The sequence below is a fragment of the Pan troglodytes genome, chromosome 22 (genome assembly GCF_028858775.2).
Source record: "Pan troglodytes isolate AG18354 chromosome 22, NHGRI_mPanTro3-v2.0_pri, whole genome shotgun sequence".
NCBI lineage: Eukaryota > Metazoa > Chordata > Mammalia > Primates > Hominidae > Pan > Pan troglodytes.
This window is the reverse complement of record NC_072420.2, coordinates 16,808,057-16,834,211: the sequence shown is the minus strand read 5'-3', so window position 1 is coordinate 16,834,211 and position 26,155 is coordinate 16,808,057. Positions and strand designations below refer to the sequence as shown.

The 26,155-nt window shown below is 35.3% G+C and overlaps 1 protein-coding gene across 13 annotated transcripts in view; it reads right to left on the bottom strand.

Moving 5' to 3' along the window:
• USP25 (ubiquitin specific peptidase 25) overlaps nucleotides 1-26,155 on the bottom strand; it is a 147,567-nt gene that overhangs the window by 94,701 nt on the left and 26,711 nt on the right. For 10 of the 13 annotated variants that reach the window (XM_063803629.1, XM_009443720.5, XM_531393.8 and 7 more), the window contains exons 2-4: nucleotides 20,228-20,305; nucleotides 17,053-17,197; nucleotides 5,199-5,322 (exon numbers count right to left, since the gene is read on the bottom strand). Coding sequence is in view for 8 of the 13 variants with exons in the window: in XM_009443720.5 (XP_009441995.1) it covers nucleotides 5,199-5,322; nucleotides 17,053-17,197; nucleotides 20,228-20,305 (347 nt within the window). In the remaining 5 variants the exon portion in view is untranslated. Of the gene's footprint in view, nucleotides 1-5,198; nucleotides 5,323-9,878; nucleotides 10,066-17,052; nucleotides 17,198-20,227; nucleotides 20,306-26,155 lie in introns of all 13 variants that reach the window. The other 3 variants (XM_063803625.1, XM_063803626.1, XM_063803627.1) reach the window with 2 other exon arrangements.

Sequence of the window (26,155 nt, the reverse complement as noted above, 5' to 3'; positions counted from 1 at the left end):
TCTTTTTTTTTTTTTCTTCCTCTGAATGGGTTATTTCAAAAGATCTGTCTTCAAGTTCAGAAATGTATTATTCTGCATGTTCTAGTCTGTTACTGTGGCTCTCAATTGTATTTTTTTTTAATTTCATTCACTTAATTCCTCAAGCTCCAAGATTCCTGTTTTGTTCCTTTCCATAATATCTATCTTTGTTCAATTTCTCACTCAGCTAATGTATTTATTAATTTCGTTAAATTGTTGTATTCTCTTACAACTCAAAAGTTTCTTTAATATCATTATTTTGAATTATTTTTCATGCATTTCATAAATATTCTTTTCTTTGGATTCCATTACTAAAGATGCATTGTAGTGCCAGGTTAGGGGGTGACACGTTTCCTTGCTTTTTCATGATTCTTCTGTCTCTATGTTGGTACTTGTGCATCTAATGGACAATTGCTTTTTCCAATTTTAACGAGCAGCTTTCATAGGAAGAGGTTTTTTCCTGTTGATGGGTCCTAGGGTGCTGATTGGAAATGGTGTGTGGTGGCTTTGGTTCAGGGTGGACTCAGTATTGTGGTGTCCAAACAAATTATTCAGCTGGAATCCTCACCTGCGATGTCCGTGATTATCTCAGTGACTTAGTATGCAGGAGCCCATGACTGTGGTGGCATGGTTTTTCTGGAATTGTGGGCACCAGGCTGGTTGCTGGTCAGGCACATGCTGATGCAGCAGGCCAGAAAGGTTGTACGATTGTCTTTCCTGAATGGCAGGGTTACTGCTGGGCTGGCTATCAGGCCAGGGGTGGATGCACGCAGGTCTGGAGGCTGTGCATGACTCTGGTGATGTAGTGTTGAGCTGTGGAAAGAGTGCCTCCAAACCAGCTATTGGACTAAAGGCAGGAAATTGTGGCCCGGCAGCTGTGCACAATCCTCCAGTGGTACAGGCAGACAACCTCTGGGCCAGCTGTTCAAGCTGGGAGCAAGTTCACACAGGCCCACTGGCTGTACACTACTCTCTCCCTTGGGGTGGGGCCACCTCCAGGCCAGCTAGAGCCAGGGACAGATGTACACTAGCCTGGTGGCTGCATGGGGCTGCCCTGCCATGCAGGCCCACCTGCTTCCCTGGGTAATAGGGAGCCTTGTGGGTTTAGGTATCAGGGCCCCAGTAGTGCCTTTGAGCCTAGGCTCCAAGTAGCCAAGGTATTAGTGCTAGAGGCACTTGTGTGAACTTTGTGGAATGAGGGCAATGCCTCTGGGATACAGGGTGGCTACTGGCCTCCAGGTCAGGAAGCACTCCAGATGTGGGCTTGGTTTCACAGTTGTGTCATCCCTTAGCTGCTTGGATTGCAGGGGTGCAGGGTGTCAAAGAGGTTCCTGCTGTGGGGGAATGTAGCCACATGCACCTTCAGCAACTGTTCATGCTGGACTTGGGACCTGTGAGGACTGGGGAACTCTCTTGTAGCAGTGACTGCTGGCACCTGTGGTGGTGATGAGGACTGACGATTCTCTGCTTACCTTCTTCCTATAAGAAGAGGAACCCCCTGGCTTTGATTCAATCTTCGCAGGGGAGACAGTATGGCAGAGGCAGGATACTTTGGTCTCCTCCCTGTGGAGCTATTCTTGACTCTATGCTCCACAGGGACTTTGCTGTTCTCTTGGTACTCTCCAGTGCATTTCCTCAGTCACTCCAGACAAAATAAACTTATTCGTTGTTTTGGTTCCTTTTTTGTGAGGGAAATGATAGCCAAGCAACTCTAGTTGGCGATCTTGCTGACATCACTTCCCATCAGTCTTTTTAATTTTAGCCATTGTGATGGATGAGTGCTCTAATGTGTTCTTCAATGAGATGAACAGAATAAAGCTTTTGATCAAACTTGCACAACCCAGATCACCACCACTGCCACAATCACAATACCCAAAATGGAGTCACATCCACAATCATATACAGAGTACAAATTAAGGAACTCTATGTTTCTAACACAGAAGCTACCACTACTTGTCAGACATGTGATTCCTACCAAAAGTTGACCTGTGTATCTGGCCGTAGGAGAGCCCACATTGCATGGGGTGTAGCTCCTGCCACACAGACAGCCTGACTACATCAACCAGTTGATCTCTCTTCCTGGGGATATCAGTGGTACCTCACTGTTGCTGATACTTTTTCAAGTTACACTGCTGCTGTTCTTCAGTCACCTACAGCCACAACCTTGTAGCCCAGGAAACTAATCTGTGTCATATTTCTTACTTTTCCAGATCATCTATAATCTGACATAACACACCTTAAATGGTTTGATGGTTATTCGATGGCCCTTCCATGCTCCTTAGCATCCACAAGTATCTGGAATTATCGAGCACCGAAATCCTCCTCAAAGATCAATTTTAAAAGATTTCTAACTCTGCCTCCCTCATCCACTCCTGTTTCACACACCATCTTTAGACAGTTCCCCTTCACAGCTGCTTCCTCAGTAATGATAAGGATAAAAAATATAGGAGTTATACAGACCTATTTTAATAATTCAGAATTCCACCCTGACTATTCCTGGACATGATCCTTCTTTCCTTCCCCAATGGCAACTCCAGGCTGAAGATAACAAGAAATAACTAGTTGAAACACAGAAGTAATGAGGAAAAAAGAGAATCTGTAGTCTACTACTTCTTGAAATTGTTGAAGGTGCGTGCTCTTTGTAACAATTTTAGCTAGAAAACTTAGCACTATCTTCTAATGAGGCACTTCAAAGTTATTTCATGAGGCAAGCCATTTTCACAAGAAATATGCCATAGACACAAACCAGTCACAATGTAGTTTATTAACAAATTTCAACTGTCCATACTCCACTTGTGTCCTGGCAGTGATAATCAAGAGATAATAAATACATCCAATTCTGACACTAAAAAGTGTATAAAGAAATACTTTAAAAACGTTCTACTTAAAAAATTTTAGCATGAAATGTATAAATGCCTAAACACAGGATTCTAAGACGTAAAAAGACAGGCTTTATCTCATCAAATTACACACAATGTAGTATCCTAATGTGTAACTTCACATTAAATTATGTCGACTAAAATATAATAAGCAAATGATTCTGGAATTTTATTTGCAAAGATTTTCCCTATATCAACTTCAGTAATGAAGAAGGAGTTAATTTAGTTTTAAGCATAATATATAAATGTCTTCCTTTAAAATGCATCATTTTCTCTTTTGAATTTAGAGTTCTATACCTTAATAAACCCATATGAGCAAATATATCTCTGATAATGTTTAGCTAGAACTCTCCACATCCTCTTTTCCTAATACAACATGATTTACATATAAGTTTATTAAATGCATATTTTGCATTGAACACCCATTTGCTCATTGCAGGTTATTGAATTTACACATGATTAATATGACTCTTTTACTTCTAGGGAGTATAGCTTTATGGCATGTTACATTATGCCGAATCTCTATGTCATCTACAATAATAATATCTACCAAATATTTACTATTTTTAAACTATATTAAAATGTAAAAGACCTAGAATGAAAAAAAAGCATTATCTGAAGAGATTTTCTTTTGCCATTTTGGATAAAAACAACTATCCAAAACAATAATATAACATATACATTGAACTGAATATCAAATTAGGAACAGCCTTCATCCCTTTTTATATTACCTTACTTTTATTATATAATTAGTACCTGTTGTTTTAATTAGAAAACACATAATAGAACGACTGATACTAATTGGGTATATAAGCTCACATATATTTTATATTCATATACTCATATAAATTCATATAAACAAAAATATAATTTTAAAAATAATATTTGTATCAAGTATACATTCTTTTTATAACCCTTTTCACATAAAATCATGCCCCTTATATATGAAATCCAACTCATGTGTTTTGTATTTAAAATATTTCTCAAAGTTTAAGTATTGTCGTTTCATAATTATTCAAGACAATTATGCATTGCAATACACGTTTTAAAAAGAAAAAGCCCAATTCATATAATTTCTCAAATGCTTCAGAAAATAAGCCTAACTACATATTTTTTGGTTTTCATTTAAAGTTCCTGGCAATAAATATTAGCCACAACTAATGAGGGGGACAATAGAGTTTAATTAAGTCTTTACATAATATAATGTCTTACAAAGTAGTTTCCAAAGTAACATTTAAAGACATTAAAAAGTCGCACTAAGATAAAAAATTATATGCCTTTGCTAAACATAGCATTTTGAAACATTTCCTGCCATATAGTAATCTCTGATTATTTGGAAAGAAATATCCTATTGATATTGTGCCAAGAAAAATTACCTGAGAAACTTGGTACATTCTGTTACCAAAGGACTATGTTAAAGGAAAAGAACATTAAAGTCTTAAGATGCATCTGAGCTGTGTGCCTTTGGAAAAAGCACATTTAACCTCTTGCAAGTAAATTTCTTCTTCAGTAACATAGAGTTACCACTGCCTTCAAATAGTTGTTTAGAGGATTACAGTTAGTTACAATTTTATGGCTTATTATATTATTGTATCTCCATTTTTAGAGGTATTATGAAAACCAAATGTATTTTTTAGTCCTTAGATGAATCAAACTGTTTCAAACTACAAAGTTTTGGTTATTAAATGAAAAACTGCATTCTAGCACACATCTTGGAGCCCTGCCCATTTATTTGAACAATATATATAAACATATTATCATGCTATAGATCAGAAGTCAGCAAACCACAGCCGAGAGGACAAAACCAACTGGCTGCCTTTGTAAATCAAGATTTATTAGGATACAGCCAAGCTCATTATATTATTTATCAGCTATAGCTGCTTTTGTGTTATGACACCAGAGCTGAACAGCTATAACAGAAACCCTATAGCCAACAAAGCCAAAAATATTTACTATTAGCCCTTTACAGAAAAAGGATGCTGACCCTTGCTATAAATTGTTGTAAATTGGACAGTGCATCCAAAAAAGATTAGGGGAAGAAAAAAAATGAAAGAAATATTAAAATATGCACCTAAATGTAATCCCTCATAACACCATCCCAAAATCTTAAAAATCTAAACCCAATTGCAATCAAAACTAAATATGAAGATTTTGGTTACATAAAATTTAAAAATACACAAGCATATTACTAGTTTAGAGTAACAAAGTATATCTTATTACCTCTTAAAATTAATTTAACCCAATTAATGATTTCTATTTTTAAAAGTACTTATATCTGCTTTATACAAATTATGTTTTTACCTGCTAATGGCTTGTTCCTCATCAGTTATTCCAGTCTCCCTGAATGCCCTGTTTGATTCGGCCAAACTCAAGGCAATTGCTCTCTGAAGATCATCTTTATCATCTCCAGTGAGATCAATCACATCTGAAAAGCAAAACTATCTTTCTCAAAATTAAAAGTAAAACAAATTGAAAGGATTTTTATTATGGAGATTTTATATCCAATATACTCTTTAAACCAGTCAGTACCAACTAATTTTGTATTTCTAAAAGCCTATCTAAAAATAAATGCAAACATATTTTTAACTGGTCATACTCAGTAACTCAATGATTTTTTTGATAAAATATACCTAAAGCAGTAAGCAGAAATATATTTCACTGTAGAAGAATCTCTGTATTTACTATGAGGTCTCTTATTAAAAGCGAATAAGCAGAAAGACTGCTGAGAATGGTTTATCAACAAAAATTGAAATCAATACAATTAAACATTTACATTTCTGCTTTCTGAAGTTAACCCAATTACATACGTATTAAATTCTGTCCATACTATTACCATCTAGACATTATCAAATTACAATAATTAACAATGAACTCTTAAAAACTGATGTTTCAGAAACTAACCACAGATGTACATTTACACATACATTTTTTAAATTCTGAAAGAACGTGCCAAACTATTAACAGTGGTTAACTCTGAGGAAAGGAGTTATAGGAGGAAGAAGTATAAGAATCTTTCACTTTCTATTTAAATACTTCTATACAATCTGAATTGTTTAATAAATATGCAGTCCTTTTAATTTAAAACAAGATTCTCATTTCACAAAAATGAAATATACAAGTGAATGAAACAAGCCCTCTTCTAATAAAAAATAGCCTTGATGCTATTAAGTATTCTTTTTCCAAAAAAGGTTACAACTAATACCGCCTTCAATAAAAATGACTTTTAATCCAATTTCCCAATATATATTGGTCAATTTCCTTAACCCAGATGATGCCAATGATAAATACTCCCATTATCATTTCAACAGTGATAGAAACCATGGTATATTGCTAAGTAGGGAAGTGGTAACAGGTTACAAAATAATATGATCAGAAAGAGAAACTATCTGTTATTATCTTTGCATGGTTGGGATTATGCTTCTTTGTATTTTGAACATGTTTTGCCTTCATTTTAGTTATTTCCTTATTTTAAATTTTATTTTTTAGAGACAGGGTCTCACTGTGTCACCCAGGCTAGAGGGCAGTGGCATGATCACAGCTCACTGCAATCTCAAACTCCTGAGCTCCAGTGATCCTCCCGCCCCAACCTCCAGAGTAGCTAGGACTACAGGCATGCACCACTTGGCTAATTTTCTTTTTAATTTTTTGTAGATACAAGGTTTTGCGTCTTGCCCAGGTTGGTGTATTTTAGACATGTTAAAAATATTTTCTTTGTAATCATACAATTTTAGAAGAGGAAAAAAAAACAAACAGGATAGAGGATGGGGAGGATAAGGTGGCTTTATTTTACCATATGGCTATAAGGTTTTACATAAATACTAGAAGAGCATATTATATATTTAATGAAAAAAAGTAATGTATATTGATATTTTCCAGAATCTACTTCTATTTTTATCCACACGTTTCCCAAATAGTAGCTTGTAAGAAGATTTAAAATATGAGAAAGAATACCTGATCATGGAAGGAAGTGGTGGTGTTTTTTAAAATGTCTTTAGAGAGTATAATAAAACCTCACAAAAGTGTATTAAGTAGGGCCCCCCAAAAATACAGGCAAGTAAAATGTGAAAGATTTATATACCATAGTAATTGAAATGGTGAATCACTTTACAGGCAACAGCAGGCCAAAGGTTTTACAAGTCTGGTTACAAAATCCAAGTCCACCCAGACCACAGCTGAAGATGAGTGTAACCCAGAACTGAACATTCATAAACACTGATGAAGCAGTGAGGATTAAAAAGGTATGGAATGCCTCATAAAAATGAAAGCTATCTTGGTTATTAAAATGGCTAGAACTTAGGTCTAAGTAAAGAAAGGATAATGAAAAGTGGAAAAAATTTGAAAATCACAGAGAAGCAGAAAAACAGGGTTTAGGTATGTGATTAATTAGCGGTCAGATTCCATTATCTCGTTCTCTTAAGTTTACTTTCTTCAATTATAGAAACTAAACATAAAAAAAAAACAGAAAAACTATCTTCCTTATTCACTGGCAGTTAGGGTTTTGGATGCAACTTAGGCCTCATCCATTAGAATGCACTAACACGAGATATGGAAGGCAGAGTGCAGCGGGGGCAGGCAACCATTATCCTGTTGCCTTTGGCTGTTTTCTCTAGCTTGACTGAAAAGATTTAAGTTGTTCCACAGTATTCCACGCTCCAATTTCCAGCTTTAAGAATGTCAAGAGACGGAATATAAGCGGCAACTAGACTTTGCATTCCAATTTCCAGGCATAGCTCACAGAGGCAGTACCTAATCCTGGCTTCCTGTTTCCTGGGCTGCAGCTATAGAAGTATGTTCTTGAACTCAGTAGTCCAAGAGGCCGCTTTCCTAATTGTGACAGAAGTAGCCGCTTCCCTGACTGGTCAGTCCTGCAATGATGTGGGAGTCATTTCAGAAGTCTGAGCTAGAGCTTTCCTCCAGTCCTTCCAGTGATTTTTTAAAGAACCTAATCCCCTGTATTAAATTCCTTATTTGAAAATTTCTAGAATGTTTACTGTATCATGACTGACAAGTAAAACAAACGGGCTATAGCCGAAACTAATTTAAAAAGAGCAACAACTTACACTTACAGCTTTTCCTAATTTATCAATTGTAATTCAAGCAACAAAAAAGCAAAAAACAAGATGAGTTTTTTCCCCAAATATATTTTATAAATGAAATCACTGAAATTCTGAGAAATGAAGCACATCATAAGAAGCGAGAATGGTGCACAGGCTTCAAAATTTAAGTCTTCTAACTCTTAAATCCAGTGGCCTTTCTGCCTTACTAGCAGTTCTTCAAATATGGTCCATTGATCCTTGGGGTCCCCAGGGCCCCTTTGAAAAAAGGGAGGAAAGTCCTTAAATAAAAAAATAATAATACTCAGATATTATTTGCCTTTTGTACTGTAGCCACATTTGCACCAATGATGCAAAACAATATCGAATAAAACGGCTGCATCTTAGCACAAATCAAGGCAGCAGCACCAAGTTGCGTAATTCATTGTATTAGTCACAAATATACACACTCACTGTTTTAAACAGAAGCCAAGCCAGTTTCTTTTAGAATTATGTTCTTGGCGAAAAGATTAAACCTAATTTTATTAAACCTCAAACCTTGATTTATGTTTAATTCTAACATAAGAAGTACACATAAAGTACTTCTGCGATATATCCAGAGTATGCTGTTGCTAACAACTAGTGTAAAATGAGTTACAAGCTAAACTGATTTTTCCCATGGAATGCAATTTTTATTTAAAATAAAAACTAACAAACTACAAACTAGAATTATTCAGACTTCAGTATTTGGCAGATGTTGTCTGGAAAAAAAAAGTGAGCCTGTTGTTTTAAGGAAAACAAATGTATCTGTTGACAATGATTAATACGGAATTTTCAAGCAAAAATCTAAACTTTGAAAAACTTGTTTCTACCACTGTGAGCTTGATATCTTCTCAATACTTAAAGGCTTGTATATGAGTGGTGATATTAACAAATTCACCTTTTTTTTATAGTAGACACTCTTCAAGCATTTAAAAAGAAATCTTTTCAAATTACCAATGCACAGTGTTACAAACTCATGCATGGGTAAAAGATCCATCCAAAAAGCAAGAAACATTAATGGATTTTAATGCAACATAACATGAAAAGGTTGTTGATACCACCATAGAATAACTGATGTGATTTCGAATTCCACATTGCAACTAATCTTTAAGAAATTACCATCTGTTAAGTTTGGGTATAGCATTAAAAAGAATATCCATTATTATCTGATTATCAGTTAAAATATTCCTCCCTTTTCTAAATTATTATCTGTGTAAAGCCAGATTTTCTTCACAAACTTCAACCAAAACGACTTATTGCAATAGAATGCAAACCTTCAGAAGCACATTGGAGACTCCAGTTCTCCTCTAATATGGCAGACATTCAAGACTTGCAACAATGTAAAGCAACGTAATCTTCTAACCATTTTGTTTCAGCAAATGTGTTTTTCATAAAATATGTTATTCAAACATAATAGACTGACATTTTAATATGAACTAATAGCCTAAGCTTTTCTCCGTTTTAATTTCTAAAATAGTAAATTTTATGTATCCAAAAGCTCTGAGGTTCTCAATAATTTTTATGAGTGTAAAGGGGTCCTGAGAGCAAAAATAACAAGAATCACCATCTACTTCATGTTCTTAGACATGTTTTTTATGAAACAAATCATAATTGAAAATGGTTTTCTTTGGTTTTTACAATGTGATTCAAAATTTTTTGAAATAACTGGCAAAAGATAAAGATTAGGAGATTGTATGTGTACAATAATAGGTATTACTTCCCTCACGCTCTGGGAGGAAAAAAAAAAAAACCAGAAGACCTGGTTACACGATTCCTGCATGGCAATAATCACTGTGACAAAGCCAGAGTGTAATAAAAGTAGTAGTAGCAGCTCTCTTTAGATAGAATATTCACTCTTCATTTTGCCCCCGCCCCCAACTTGGCCAGCCACACACATTCACATTACCTTCCTTGCCCTTGCATCCTCGCATATCTTGTACCTCACATGGGTGTAAAAGGATAAAGCTGCTTCTGGCTAGAACGACCATATTAAATGGCCCCAGCCACTCCAGCCTCTCCTGGCATCTCCAATAGCGGAGGGTTCAGCATATAGGCACACCTGTACCACAGCTGGGAATTTGAGCCTCCAATCCCTGGTATAGAGGAATAGTAGTCTTTAATGCTGGAAAAGTTGGTTGAGACCAGAGACTAACAATCCTTAACTGAAAAGCTGGGACTTTTTCCTTTAAGCAATGGAGGAGGTTTACTTATTATTTTAATTTCATTGTAATTGTAGCAATTTTTTCCATGATCTTCCTATTAATCCATAAAACGGCTTCTTTTCACAGGGTATTTTAGAACAATATGACAATCCTGAAAGATAGCTGAATCCTGAAAGATCCCTCACACACGGTCCTCACATACAATCCTGAAAGATGCCTCACATATCAAATGCAATCCTGAAAGATACCTCACATACCAAATTCACATGATTTTAAGACCAGTAAAAGAAAATAAAACGTTATTTCAACAGACTGGTTAAACCCAGTTTATTCTTTTTCTGGACTTAGTGGAATAATGATTTGTGTAAAACATGTAATGAATTATCAATTTATAATAAAAACTAGCGCTCAGATATTCTCACATGCTTACAAAAGAAACAGAATAACTTTGGCTATAAACAACTTCTAACTGGTAAAAGTCAGTTATAGAAAATTAGCCTTTGTAAAACTTCCATCTCAATGCCAGAGCATTATTAATATTCTCATATCTGTGTCAAGGCAAGACCTTGGTAAAACACTAAAAACATTATTTTTAACCAACTCTCCCTCTAGTATTAGCGTGAATACAATTCAACAGCACAGACATGGGAACAGTTAGCTGGGTGCCACTGTATAAAATCATGTTACAAATGCATCTAAGCAGTAATCTACATTTTTATGAGAGTCCAAATTAAAACATTTTTCCTGTAAAGTGAGAAATATATATCAAAACGTGATACTCATCCTACTAAATCTTTCACTTACAAAGGAATACCATGAGTAAAACTTATACACCAACTACCAAACATTTCTCTGCTAACTCCAAAATACACGCTAGTCATCAACTTACCAATGAACTAGACTTCAAACAAAATATATGCATTGTTTCTAACTCATAATTCACTTTCCCATGAAAATATTATATTAAATAGGAACGTGAATTATGTAAGTGAATCTTACTTGAACCTCAGGTTTCTAAGTAAGTTCACAAAAGCCTAGTTGGCCCATAATCTAGCTGAACTATTATATATGTAAATATTTTGAATTCAGAACAAAAAAAGAGTTCTTCCATTGTTTTTCCTTATCTACACAGGCTAAACCAAGAGGAAATACTTTTTTTAAAAAAAATAAGCCAAGTTTATATTTACTGTCAGCAAAGACTTCTAAGTAAGGGAGTGCAAGACAGAAAAAAACTGGGTAGTGAAGAGTTTGAGAAGCGTTGCAATAAGAATATGTAGCAGGGCAGGAGTAACTGAAGGGAAAAGTCTACATACAAAAACTGACAGATCTGCAAACCAAATGGTTGTTTTGGGAGAATGACAGAAGAGCTATTAAAAGAAAAAAAAAAAAAAAAACAATACCCTGGACCACCAGAAGAATGGAAATACCCTTAAGAAAGAAAGGCAAATATGAACATCAGGATGTGCAGCAAGAGATCAGAAACGAGAATACTGCCATTCCTACCCTCGCTCATTCAGCTTCAACAAGGCTGTGTCCTCACTATTCATCTCGAGGGCCAACACACTGCTGCATCAGGCCCTGGTCTGGGATGCACAACTTTCAGAGAGCCAAAAGTTCATGCTCACACTTCACTCAGGTATCTGTACAAATATGAGCTCTTCCACACTACCTAAAATCACATATTATCCTATGCCCAGCAGACAAGCACACCCCCATCACTTGTTTGTCTATGTCCAGGTCTACTGTTCCTCAAATATGAGCTCTTCCACACTACCTAAAATCACATATTATCCTATGCCCAGCCCACAAGCACACCCCCATCACTTTGTCTATATCCAGGTCTACTGTTCTTCATGAACTACTTATTACTATCTGATACTGTTTGTTTACTGCGTACTGTCTTTCCTCTATGTAAACTGAGGCTCTGCATGCTTTCTTAATGGTCTATAAAAGTACTTGCTACATATTAGACAATAAATATTTGTTAAAGAAATACAGAATAGAGATAAAAACTGGTGAGTCATCTTCATAATGGCACTAATTAGAAGATGAGAACATATCTTTTATATATTCAAAATTTTTTCAAGTGAAAGGGCAGACAGCATAGTAAGGTATCATGTTGCAAGAATCTTAAAAGCCAGAAGACATAACAATATAAATTGTTTCCCACTCCACTCTCCCATTTTCCCTTGCTTTCAGCTTCCTTCAGATGTTCCTACTCTTCCAATATTCTCACTGTTAAACTCAGATTCTCTTAACAGAGTGTTGTAAATTAGAACTTTCTGTGATAATGGAAATGTAGCATCATGCACACTCATCTGGTAGCCACCAGAATTAAACATTTAAAGTGCAACTGAGAAACTGAATTTCAATATTATTTCATTTTAATTGCCATGTGTGACTAGTGGCAACTATATTGAACAGCTCAGCTTTAAATGGTCTAGTTCTGTTTTTAATAATAGCTGCTAAAATCACAGTGGCAGCAGTGGTAAGCAAGGAAAATGAGTAGTAAGGGAGTCATTCCAGAGTTTTGTCATTAATTCTACTATGTTTTTCAATTTTTATTGTGAAAAAAAGTAAAATTAATCTCCCATGTTAGTCAACAAAAGTACAAAGACCATGGCTATCATTCTAACCCAAAACTAAAGAAAATTCATCAAGTTATACAAGTCATTCTACAGCTCATATCTAATAAAATGCATCTAATCAATTTGAAGCTCCTAATTGCACCTATCAGTTGGAACTAATTTTCACACCATTTAGCATTTCAGTTTTTAGGCTTCATCTTGACTTCCTGTGAGTCATCAAAAATCGTTTTACATATTAGAAATTTCTAGGGAAAAACTGAAGTTACTTGGGCAATGGGAAAAGTATCAGTGTTCAATTAACAAAATCCTAAACTGTTTAGCATAAGAGAATTATCCTAAGAATAAAAGCACTAGAATTGGATCTATTTATCACAGTTTAAATCACTATTACTGTGGCCAAGCAAGATAGCCATAACTAGAATTCTAGGATAGAACCTCAAGGTTTTTCTCCCTTTCTATGTCATCTTTTCAAATTCAAGGTGTTTTAGAAAAAAAAAAAAAAAACCCGGCTTATAAATTTTTGAAGAGTCTTACCACCTATCACTCATTTCAAGTCTTATACCAATTTCTCTAAAACTTGAGTCAATATGTGGCATTACTTTCTGTGTTAAAATTACCTACCCAAATCCCTCTTATCTTTTGATCGCTCAATTGTAGCACATCTTGTTCTGGAGAGCATATACTGTTTTTTTCCTGTTTTAAAAATGTTCGAAGGAATTTAATGGTCACAAAATAAAAAGTATTACTATTAGACTTCCAATTGGGCAAAAGCGCTGTATGGTCATGTCTATGACAGAGTTTGCCATGACACAAAAACTTGGCAGAATCTCTCCTCTGACTATTAATCACACCTACAATGCTCAATACCGGGTATCGTGTCCTGGTCTCATTTTCATTTGTGTTTTTGACAGCAAAACTCCAAAAAAATTTTATTCTCAATTTAAGCCAGGGACAACAGGCACTCATTTGACAATCTATAATATTTGATCTGGACAGGAGGTCCAAATAATAAAAAAAGTTACCTAGTACGTTTGCTAATTATAGTACAAATGATTTGGGCTTTTTTCCAGAATTCAACAGAATTACAGTATGGAATGTAATCAAGTAAAGACATTAGGTGTACGACTTCTAAATTCTTTTTCATGCAGAGCACAAGATTTCTTTGATATGTCTCCTTTTTCTCTCAAAAGTGAAAGGTAAAAAATACACCAAAAAGGCATATAATTGTCCTACTAACTAGTGAAAATATATTTACTTCTTCAATATTAAAGGAAGGCTCACAAATTGTTTTTCAAATCCAGTGACATAATATAGTTTAGCCTCTGACACACCAGGTATGCATAAACAAAAATTTCTCCGTATGCCCCAAATATAACTTCCATGTGATATTAGTTTAAAAACTATATTTTTCTAGTCAGAAAAAAAAAAAATTTATTCCTTCTAAAAGAAATAGTCCATTGTAAACAGTGATATTCCAGCTAATATCAACAAAGAGGTATATGTATTTGGTATTAGAGATTTCTATTTCAGAAGACAGACGTTTTGTCAGCACTGCAACCAAGTGTATCACTTAAAGTTAGCACGACTTTGTTTCTGCTTTAGCCCTGGTTTTAAGAGATTTTATACCTAAAAAAGAAGAATGGAAAAAAACTGAAAATAAAAATCCCTGCCATATTTGAAAGAATTAAGTGAAACTGTGGTCAACCTTTAAATAACAATGTATTTCACACAAAATGGAGAAAGTGCTCAAAAAGGGTTTTTACATCTACAACAATCCCTTGAAAACTCACACTCTGATCTATTCTTCTACATTCCTACAGCAGTTAGGTAGATTTTTTTAAATAGAGGCCTGCATTTGAATGTATATCCATTTGTAATTATTTTGTCTTTCCTTCCCGCATGTTTTACCACATCTTCCAAGAATTAAAAATACACGACTTCATTTCTTCTCAACAGTAACTGCACAGTCACTTAAAGAGTATTTTTTTAATACCTGCTGAAATGCATGACATCTCCCCACTTTCTCAGTTTTAAACCAGTAACACTGCATTATGACACTACTGGCAGGAATGTTTAATGGAAAAGTATTACTGTTACTCCAACAGTTAATTTTTTTTTCTGGTTTGATACTATCATAGTACAATCGCCACATTAAATTCCTACAACTGTTTGCTGTCAATAATCTCTAACCAACTTTATGGACACGCTATCTCAATTGGCACCTTGATTAGAGGGAAAGCACTTGATACATATTACGTATTATGTGTTTTATGGATAAAGAAACCACAACAGCAAGCAATTTACTCAATATGACAATCGGTTGAGATGACATCAGAAACTTCATTTCTCTACATTATTTCAAGTGGAAAATAAAATTACCTCGTGAATATTTTTCAAGGGATCCACAAACACACAAAAAAAGTTTTAATTATCAGCAAATGAGACACGTGCCTCCTGAAATTAGGCTGCCTTCTCCCTAAGGGAACCTATTCAAAATTTTTTTTTGTCCTCCATAATATTTTCACTATTCCCTATCTAAAATGTTAAACAGGTGTAACCATTTGCCTTATGCAGTATTTTCTCACTTTGCACAGCAAATATCTTCTTTTGTGCAGGACACATATAATCCTAATTTTCCCCTTTTCTATAAATATACTATGTCATGTCACCAAGTATACCATCTCTATTAAGAGTTCACAACTAACAACAATGATCCCTGTTTAGTCAATTTCCTGCTTGCTTCACTTAAACCAGGAGCATTTTAGTCAAAATTATCCTTTTCCCTTTTATCACCCATCTAGTTTCTTTTTCCCCTCGAGTCCTGGAACTTTGAAATATCCAAAATATTATTAAGTACTCATTTTTCTGACCTTTATACCACTTCTCTTTCAACTTTTTGCAACAAGCTTCTCAACTTCATTCCCTTTCATTGGTTTTGAAAGAGCTTTACTGCACATATTATCAAAAATAACTCAGTGAACATTTTTTGAGCACCAATAATGTTCAAGCAAATAATTTCAAAATAACAGAGTATTCATTAAGACAGAAGCATGCCCTGGATGCTGGAGAAACACTTGGTCCTAGCTAGAGGCCAGGAAAAACATTCTCCAGCAAGCAGCTCTTTAGCTAAATCTTTCAAGACCAGAACAAATTAGGCTAGGGAGGAAAAGGCCAGAGTGCATTCAAACAGAAGGAACAGCACACGTAAAGACAGAGAAATTAAATACCACTGAGTACATGAGAACTTCAAGCCATTCTGTATTATCACAATGTTGAATGACAGGAGGAAAACAGTGGAAAATGAGGCTAGAAATGTGGATGGGGGCCCAGTCACAGCTTGCCTTGAACTTAGACGTTAAGTAAACAGGTCTACCTTATATATGCTACAAACATTCTCCCATCACCTATTAACTAAGTGAGACAGGAGTATTCTAGTTTTCTCTGACACAAGATCATCTATGTAGCAAAAATACTAAGATTATCCTGAAAACTAAAAATTAAAATATTTTATCAATAAACATTAATAAACATCTATGTAAACGAACTCTTTTCTGGTTGCTTCCTAACTTTGAGAATGTCTATAAACAAAATAAGAAATTCTCTCCAAATATATGTTAATAATCAAACTTTGCAAATCCATAAGGCATAAAAGTAACTATTTTTATGTAGTACAATTATTAAACTATAATGAGATATGAAGGTAACTGAACATAGTTTGAAAAACTGTGTGCTACATAAGTATAAAGTATTCATATTATGAAGAAAAACTTAAGTCCCACATAGAATCTTCCACATGTACGTATTTGTATCTCCAAAACACTTTTTCCAAGTTTTCTTTTCTTTTTTTCTTTTGGATGAAAGGCAATTTCATTACACAATAATAAACTTCTTTGTCAAAGCTTTATTTGGAAGCAGGGGGAAAGGGAAGGGAAATTTTATTAAATAGTAAACCTATCAGTAATTAGAAATAATACTTTAACCTCAAAAGAAATACTAAAGCCTCTACCAGCACTTAAAATCTGCAAAATAACTGTGCCCATTAAAAATTCTAGTTCTTCCTTTTATGAATATATCTGCAGCTATTCCATATTTCAAAACAATAAATTCTATATGAAATGCTCTGTGAAAAACTATATAACTTACATAAAATCTTTTCCTTAAAATCTGAAAAAGATAATGTATGTTCCTTTCAACTACACTAAAAAGAACCAAGGTTAATAGAGTTCTTTTTTGGTTCTTTACCTCTCCTTAAGCAACATTAATATATTACACCAAGAAAAGTTTTTCAGTATGTTTCTATTAAAATAATAAGAAAAGAAAGAAAACTTACTTGTATCTGCTTGGCTTCCCACACTGATATATCTATCATTGCCAGGAAGTGCTGTTTGGTAGTAAGTTGTCTCCTCCTGCTGAGGGGTCTTAGCATTCTTCGCAGTAAGGAAAGCCACTGCTAATTCCAAGTTTCCATTACTATCCTTCAAATATCAAGAAAGGAGTATCAAGTGTTTTGAAATAATTTTATCCATCAAAAAAAGTTATACAATATTCTCCATAACTAACACTCTAGAACAAAATTGCTTTAAATTTGCAATTAATCTATATGTGATTCTAATTTTATAGTGTAAATGCATCATACATAAAGTATACTATAGCAATAGTAATACCTTTCTTACTAATTAAAACTACTGATACAATGTAAAAATCCATCTCTAATTTCTTAGTCTTCATTACTTTCCTATCTGCTTAATAAAAGTGAATCACAAACTTATACTTTTGAACAAATAAACTAAAAAAGGTCTTCTGGAACTTGCCATACGAAAGAGTGCAAAATGGGTATTAAAATTAGTACTTCTATGAACAAGGACAATAAAAGATATTCCTTTTAATCTGGGTGCTGGATACATACTTAGGGGCAAACTTAAGCAAAATGTCAAGGACTCATGGGAAGAAAATGGCAAAATGTACTGAAGGGCTTGATAATATGGAATTATGGAAAGACACATAGAACTCTAGACAGAAATACTCAATACTGTCAAGATGACAATCCTGCTCAAATTAAATACATACATTTTGCATAGTTCTCATCAAAAGTATAGCTGAATAAAATTATTCTAAAGTTTATTTAGAAGAAAGCAGATGACAGAATAAGAATTTTTAAAACAGCAAAATGAGAAGAGACTTGCCCAGTTACATCTTTATATTCTCTGCACAACTGACAACAAGTAAAACGTTAGCTCTAAAACAGTTAACCAAAACAACATAGGAAACCCAGATATTCACAACGAAGCTATCTTTGTAACAGAAAACCAAAACATGAAAGGCTCTGTAGGTTCCCTAAGAACTTAGACATGCACATGGGTGTAATAAGAAGCCACTGGAGTGTTTTGGAAAGGAATGACATAGTATGACTTACATTTTAAAAAGTTTACTCCATGTATTAAGAATAGACTACAGGAGAGAAAGGGCAGAAGACAGCATCCAATATTATTGCTATCTTATTAAATGTGGGACATGACAGAAGTAGGATCAGGATGATTCCAAAATTTAAGGACCGAGCAGCTGGCAGAATAAAGTCCCCAAGACCTACCCCAATTCCAATTCTAGCAGTCAGTGACAAAAGGAGTAAGGATGCAGTTTCAAAAGCACCACCACTTTCAAAAATGCTATCTGTCATGATCATTAGACGATTCCTAAGTGACTCATCCAAAATGTAAGATACACTATTGTTAAATAAGTAATCTAACAATAAAATAAAGCACAATAATGATGGCTAACATTTATTGAGCACTTACTATATGCCAAGAAATGTGCTAAGTGTTTTTCATATATTACCTCATATAATAATTTAAAACAACACAGCAGGAATTTACACAAATTGAAGTTCATTTACTTTTTAGAGCTAAAAATATGTTCTCAAATTAAAAGTACTGAAATTAATCAATGACATTACAGTGCCCAAAAGTAGACTTCTCGTCAGTATTTATAATGGGCAACAATTAAGGTTTAAATATACTCTTTTCCCCTAGCTACTGGTAACTGAAACAAAAATTTTGGAAAATTAAAAATACCTATGCTCACACAACCTATATCAAAGGAAATGTGGATAAGACTTCATTCGAGCTATATATTTTCTAAGTTAAAAAAAAAAAAAAAAAAAGCAAATTCCCCAAATTTACCCTGGCAAGGTGATAGGCTATGGTCTCACACTCAGTAATACATAATGAAAAAGGCAGTTTCTGAAAACAAACATGGAATTTAGTAATGATATTTATCAGAATAAAAAGGGACTAGCAATTATCTAAACGTCATAATCATAAAAATTGAGGTATAGCACTTCTGCTTCCTCTCCAAATACTTACAGTGGCTTCATACACCCCGCATTAATGCTCTAAACACTACTATTTCATGATTTTCCTGATGGGGGAATAAGGTGAAGCAAAGCTTCTAGTAAAAGAAGCATAAATTAAGTGTGGCACCTGGGATCAGGCTGCCTTGGTTTCTATTCCAAGCTTCTCCACATACAGGCTGTGTGATCCTGGGCAAGTTACTTTAACCTCTCTGTTGCTCATCTTTTCATAAAGGGGATGAAACTAATACTTATCTCATAGAGTTATTTATTATTAGGATGAGCTAGCCCACATACAGTACTTAAAATACTGCCTGGTAGTACTAAATGTTTAATCAGTACTACTTATTGTTATAATGACTTTTATTATAATCATCTAATAGATTATTTCTAAAAACAAATAAAGAACTCTAGGCTTGAAATCAAGTTCCAAAGGATTGGAGCTGTGTATATGACTGCAGTGGCAAAAATGCTATATTGTTTTCAGCCTATAGTAGTAATATGCAAATAAGCTTAAAATACTGTACAGTTCTGGTTCTTAAATAGCTTTCATTCACTCTTTTTCAATGTGAGTATCCATATGATATGACTCATTTGGATGTCGATGTGAAAATGAAGGTCCAACTAAGATATGACCAAAATGATACATTTTAGTTGTTGCCCATACTGAAGAGTTTGAAATCGAATGTTTAACTTAGGGTGTAATTAGCTGAATGGGTGCAAATTTATATCTCTGCTTCTCAGGAGAAGAAAAGTGTAAGTTTTCAGCCTTCTATTAATTTTCTACTTTTCCCTTCTCTTACACCTCATCCTCTAATACACCCCACCTTGAACCCTCATTTAAACTCTAAAATCACAGCTCGTAAGTAAAACCATCCATTAGAATTAGGATTCGCATCCCACTATCTTGCACAAAAAGCATTTCACATATAGAAAGAGATTATCTGTCACTCTAAGGTATCATGGACATCAGACTGCTGAAAGCTAACATCCTCAAAACTGCAGTGTGTTAACTGAGGATTTTACTTTACAAAGTCCATTCCTGTATCTCTAAAACTACCACATGGTATAACCAAAAAAAAAAATCAACTATCAAATATAATACGCACTAGAGATGAGCATATACCACAAACTGTATATCATAAAACAGAGGCCATACCTTCAAGGCTTGCTGTAGTATCTGGGTGTCATTAATCCCCGTAATTTCTCTCAGTTGATTCAAAAACGTCTGCTGGTGCTAGAGGGAGGAAAAACCCAAAATCATTATATTCTCAACTCTGAAAATATACTAGGAAAAGAAAACAAATCACCTTCGGTTTTCCAAAACAAACAAAAAACAGAATAAAGTAAACTAGAGTAAAAAAGGAAAAAGAACTTGAGAAAGGCCAAACAACTTCATTTTTTTAGAAAGAATGAATCATGCTGTGGAGAACCCTTATTTCATTCTCATGTTTCGAAAAGGTAACTTCTCTACATTACTCCCCAATAAGTCTTACTGAATTAGCAGTTTCTGTCCTTTTCTTCATCCCCTCATTTATGCCACCTAACAAGAAAAGGGGCCTTATCCATGATGGTAAGCACAAGGAGAGAAACACCTTTGGAAAAGACATGCTTTCGGCAAGACATAACTCGGTGGGTAATTATACCACGGAGATCTTCAGATCTACTTTAAAAAGAAGATCATTTCACTGTCCAATCTGTCATAAAAGATTCTAAATTGAATAGATCATTTGCCCCCATTTGCTTCAGTTCTTTATATGCTATTGGCCTATAAAATTGATTGCATTGTACTGGAGGGGAAAAGAGGTAGAGAGATAGGATTTCACTATCAAACTCTCCCCTGATGGCCCTTAAATAAAAACCAACTTCCTCCTTACATCTCTGTATTTCTTGAAGTTCCCAACACTATAGAACAGTACCATGAAATAAAAAATCACAATGGATATGATAGGAAAAGCAAACCTAGTCAATAGAATAGGATCTATTGAAATCTTTTTTAAAAAGATGTTTCACATTTATCTCAGCAATAATTCAGTCAGGAATCTTCAATGGATGATAAAACTACTGAATGAAAGTTTGATCAGGAACAGAATAGTTACATCATTTTAAATTCTCTTCCACAAATTATAAAGGGAGAAAGAATAACTTTATTGTGTTAACAGTGGCGAACCCGTACAGGTCTACAGCAAGCTCACTTCCTGCTTCCTCAGAAGAAAGAATATGACCAAGGCACATAAGGCAGAGAGAGACATCAAGGCAAGTTTTTAGAGCAGGAGTGAAAGTTTATTAAAAAGCTTTAGAGCAGGAATGAAAGGAAGTAAAGTACACTTGGAAGGGGGCCAAGCGGGCAACTTGAAAGATCAAGTGAACAGCTGACCTTTGACTTGGGGTTTTATACACTGGCATGCTTCCAGGGTTTGCATTTCTTCTCCCCCGATTCTTCCTACAGGATGGCTGTCCACAGGTGCAGTGGCCTGCCAGCACTGGGGAGGGGCTGCACGCACAGTGTGTTTACTGAAATTGTGCATGTGCTCACTTAAGGCGTTTTTCCCTTACCAGTTGGGTGTTCCTAAACAAAGGTCATATGTCAGTTAAACTCCACCGTTTTGCCTCTTAGTGCATATATGCTTGAGCCCATTCACTCAAATCCTGGAATCTTATCAGGAAGTTGCTAATCACCAGTTTCAGGTGGTTCTATCTATTGGGAGACTGCCTTTCCCTGGCACCGGCTGCGACCAATTATTATTTCAGAGAGACGGTTAATAACAGCCTGACCACCGCCTAATGGTTGCCTGACATTCCTGGGGGGGAGGCCCCCTTCTGCCCTGCTCATGTCTGACTAGCTTCCTAATGTAACAACAGTGTAAACCCTGACAGTCACTGCCTTAACCAAGAGATCAAAGTTAGTATTACCAATAATAGGATAAAATGGCAGTGCGTGCCTCCTGACACTCTATAATCTGTGAGATAGCCCTGCCGAAAATGTACAACCGAAATCTAATCTTGAGGAAGCATCACACAAACCCAAACTGAAGGACACTGTGAAAAATAATTATTCTATCATCTTCAAAAATGTCTATGCCATGAAAAGCAGGTGAAGTCTCCACCCTAAAGGAGACTAAAGAAGCATGTGAGCCAAAGGGGGAGCTGACTGCATCCCATACCAAATGTTATGCAGGATATTGTTGAGACAACCGGAGAAATATAAATATGCACAGCTTAGTAATGACATTTCATTAATATTAAATTCTTGAATTTGATAACTCCAGTATAGTAAGAGAGTATCTTTTTTATTAGGAAATATATCCTGAAGAATTTAAGTGGTAAAGGGGCATGATGCCTGCAACTTACTATCAAATGGTTTGGGGAGAAAAAAAGTTATGGAAGTTCTGTGTACTAAGTCTTGCAACTTTAAATTTGAAATTTCAAAATAAAAAGTTTTAAAATGTTCTGCATTCAGCTTTGTTGACATCAAATTGTAAAATGTGCATTTCAAAACATGCTTGACAATTTATGTATAAAATATGTATTTTCAGAAGTCTAAAAAGTCCTAAACAAATTACATGAAAGGTTTAAGAGATATTGCAGCCCAAATATCTTTTACAGAAATCATATGTATTAGATAGAAACTATATTCAGCTACATGTAACAGATTCCCAACTAAACAGCAGCTTCAATACTCTGGAGTGTCTTTCTTTTCTAACTTAGAAGACACAATGGGCAGTCCAGACCTAGTAGGGACACCCAACATCAAGTCTTTATGTGGAACATGCATCAGAATGTTTGTCACTGCATGGTCTCCTCCTCCATCATCCTGTCCAAGTTCTAGGATAAAGAGAAGGGCAAAGGACAAAAGGTGTCTCCCAAATGAATGAGACTTAACAAGCCCCACCTACAAACTTCCACTTATAAAAGCCTCACAAAGCACAACACAGTTGCATGGCCACTCACAGCTGCAAAGGAGATTGGGAAATGAATTTTTGGGGTGGGCAAAGGCTGCTGTGAAAATGAAATCAGGGTTCTGCTGTCAAAAAGAAAAGAATGTTCATCGGATAGGCATTGGCAGTGTCTGCCATGCCACCAAAGAATTTCACTTCCATAAAAATGTTTTTACAGAGCTGAGATAACCAAGCTGCCTAAAAATAAAATACATAATAAAGTACACAAACAAAGTCATATAAAATGCCAGGAAGTATCAAAATGGATGAATAAAAGAACTGCCAAATTTACAGAGCCGAATTGAGAAAAATAAAATTATCTTTAAACCTATCAGTTTTTATACCGTAAACCAAAAATAAAATCTGAAGCTTCAAGGCACTCTAACCTGAAAGACTGGTTCAGGCCATGACTGGAAGTGGGGGGTAGACATGCCTCAGTATACCTCTCCAGCATTAACATAAACACAGACCTTAAGTCTGGTAAGAAACATTATCAGTCTACTCTCTCTAAAGCCTGCAACTTGGAGGCTTCATTTGCATGATAAAACCTAGGTCTCCACAACCCCTTATCTTAACCCAGACATTCCTTTCTATGGATAATAACTCAACCAATTGCCAATCAGAATATATTCAAATCTACCGATGACCTGGAAGCCACCCTGTGACCAGACCTTGAGTTGTCCCTCCCTTCCAGATTGAACCAATGTGAATCTTACATGAATTGACTGATATATTATGTCTCCTTAAAATGTATAAAAGCAAGCTGTACCCCAACCACCTTAGACACATGTTGTCAGGACATCCTGAGGCTGTGTCACAGGCACGTACTTAACCCTGGCAAAATAAACTTTCTAAATTGATTGAGACTTAAGATACTTTTTGGTTTATACTACCTTCATTTAGAAAATTACCAATAAATAGCAATGGAATCATGACTAAGCCATGCAATACCCAACATTATGAATTAAAGGCATAAAAGTTTTACAGAAATTATCTTTATTCAATTCAATGTCTTCATTTAGTTAATATAAAATCCTTTATAATTTTTATAAGTCTGTAATGTCACTGCTACCAGCACTCCAAATCTGATTTCATATATAAAGTATTATTTTCCTCAAGTGAAAATTATTCAATCATGGCTCAGAGAAAAATTACTTAGTACCCAAGGAAATCAGTCATTTGTACAAGTGTTGATGGCCATTAATTATAAAAATTAAAAAATGGCTGTGTCCCCACCCAAATTTCACATTGAGTTGTAGCTCCCATAATCCTCATGTGTCATGGGAGGGACCTGGTAGAAGGTAATTGAATCATGGGGGCGGGTTTTTCCCATGCTCTTCTTGTGATAGTGAGTAAGTGTTATGAGATCTGATGGTTTTGTAAAGGAAAGTTCCCCTGCACATGCTCTCTTGCCTGCCACCATGTAAGATGCACTGTTGCTTCTCCTTTCCCTTCTGCCATGATTGTCAGGCCTCTGACAATGTGGAACTGTGAGTCTATTAAACATCTTTTTCTTTATAAATTACCCAGTCTCAGGTATGTCTTTATTAGCAGCATGAGAACAGACTAATACACTGGGTAATTTATAAAGGAAAGAGATTTAACAGAATCATGGTTCCACATGGCTGGGAAGGCCTCACAATCACGGCTGAAGGCGAAGGAGGGGCAAAGGCACATCTTACATGGTGGCAGGCAAGAGAGCATCTTCAGGGGAACTGCTCTTTATAAAATCATCAGATCTTGTGACACTTATTCACTATCATGAGAACAGGATGGGGGAAACTGCCCCCATGATTCAATTATTTCCACCTGGTCCCTCCCATGACACATGGGGATTATGGGAACTACAATTCAAGATGAGATTTGGTTGGGGACACAAAGCCTAACCATATCACTCAGTCTCAGGTATGTCCTTATAGCAGCGTGAGAACAGACTAATACAAATGCATGTCCTTCCATTAAGAAAGTAGTTCTCAAACTTTAATGTACAGAAGGATGACTCCATGAGTTTGTTAATAATGAAGATGTCCAGGCCTCATCCCCAGAGATTGATTCCAGAGGGTCTGGGTTAAGGTCTAGGGATCTGCATTTTAATAAGCACTTCAAATGATTTTGATGCAGATCAACTCAGAAGCAGAGTCTCAGTTACACATACAACTATTTAAGTGAAAAATATATAATCTATACAGAAGTTTTCCTTACAAAATCATATTACGCTAAAGCAGAATACAAAATAGTATATACACAAATTAATAACCACAAAGTAAAATACAAACACGAATATAAATCCCAGAAAAGATTACACTGCCTATGCTAGCCTCCCAATTCTCCCATCCCTGTATTCATACTCTTTGCCACTTTTACTTCCTCACACATGATGTATTTCCTTTTGTCATGGATGATGGGATTTGACCAATGGCATGTTAGCAGCCAGCATGCAAGCAGACATGAAACTACCTGCATCGCTGGGCTAGCCCAGTTGAACTTCTGCAACCTACTTAAGAAGAACATGACTTGGTAGCCCACTTGCCTAAGAAGAATGAGGCACATGTGAAAAAAGTCAACCCAGCCAACCAGCAAATCTGTGAGTGTGAGTGACAATATTTTGGTATGCCACTGGGTTTTGAGGTGGTTTGTTATGGTGGTTTGATAAAGTGCAATAAGAATACTGAGTATATTATGGAGAAGAGCAAGGTCTTTGAAACTGTTATTTTGCTGTTTTATCTTTTACTATAAATTCAAACAAATATCCTAGAAAAAAATCAGGTGTATCTCTAGTATGGTTCATGTTTTCATAAATCTTGACTGAAAATGAAACAATGAAAAGAACTGGTGATCGGGGAGAAGGCCAGGTGGAAAAGAAAAAAAAAAAGTGAAAGAATTTTCTTAGCTAAACCTAGGTAGAGAGAAATGGGAAGAGGTGAGCAATGAGAAAAATCCTAAGTTTAAGTTAGAGAAGCCACCTCATTTGCAAAGTTTTTTTCCCTTTGTTACTGGCACCTTCCAGTTGTGTTTTTCCTGTATTTGAAACCCTGAACCTTCATTTCCTGCAATTACGTGGGGGTTTTGTTGCCATTTCTGTTGTGATTAAGACCCTAGTCTGTTTTTCAAGGTTTGTACCTTCCCATTTATGAAACTTCTGATCTGTG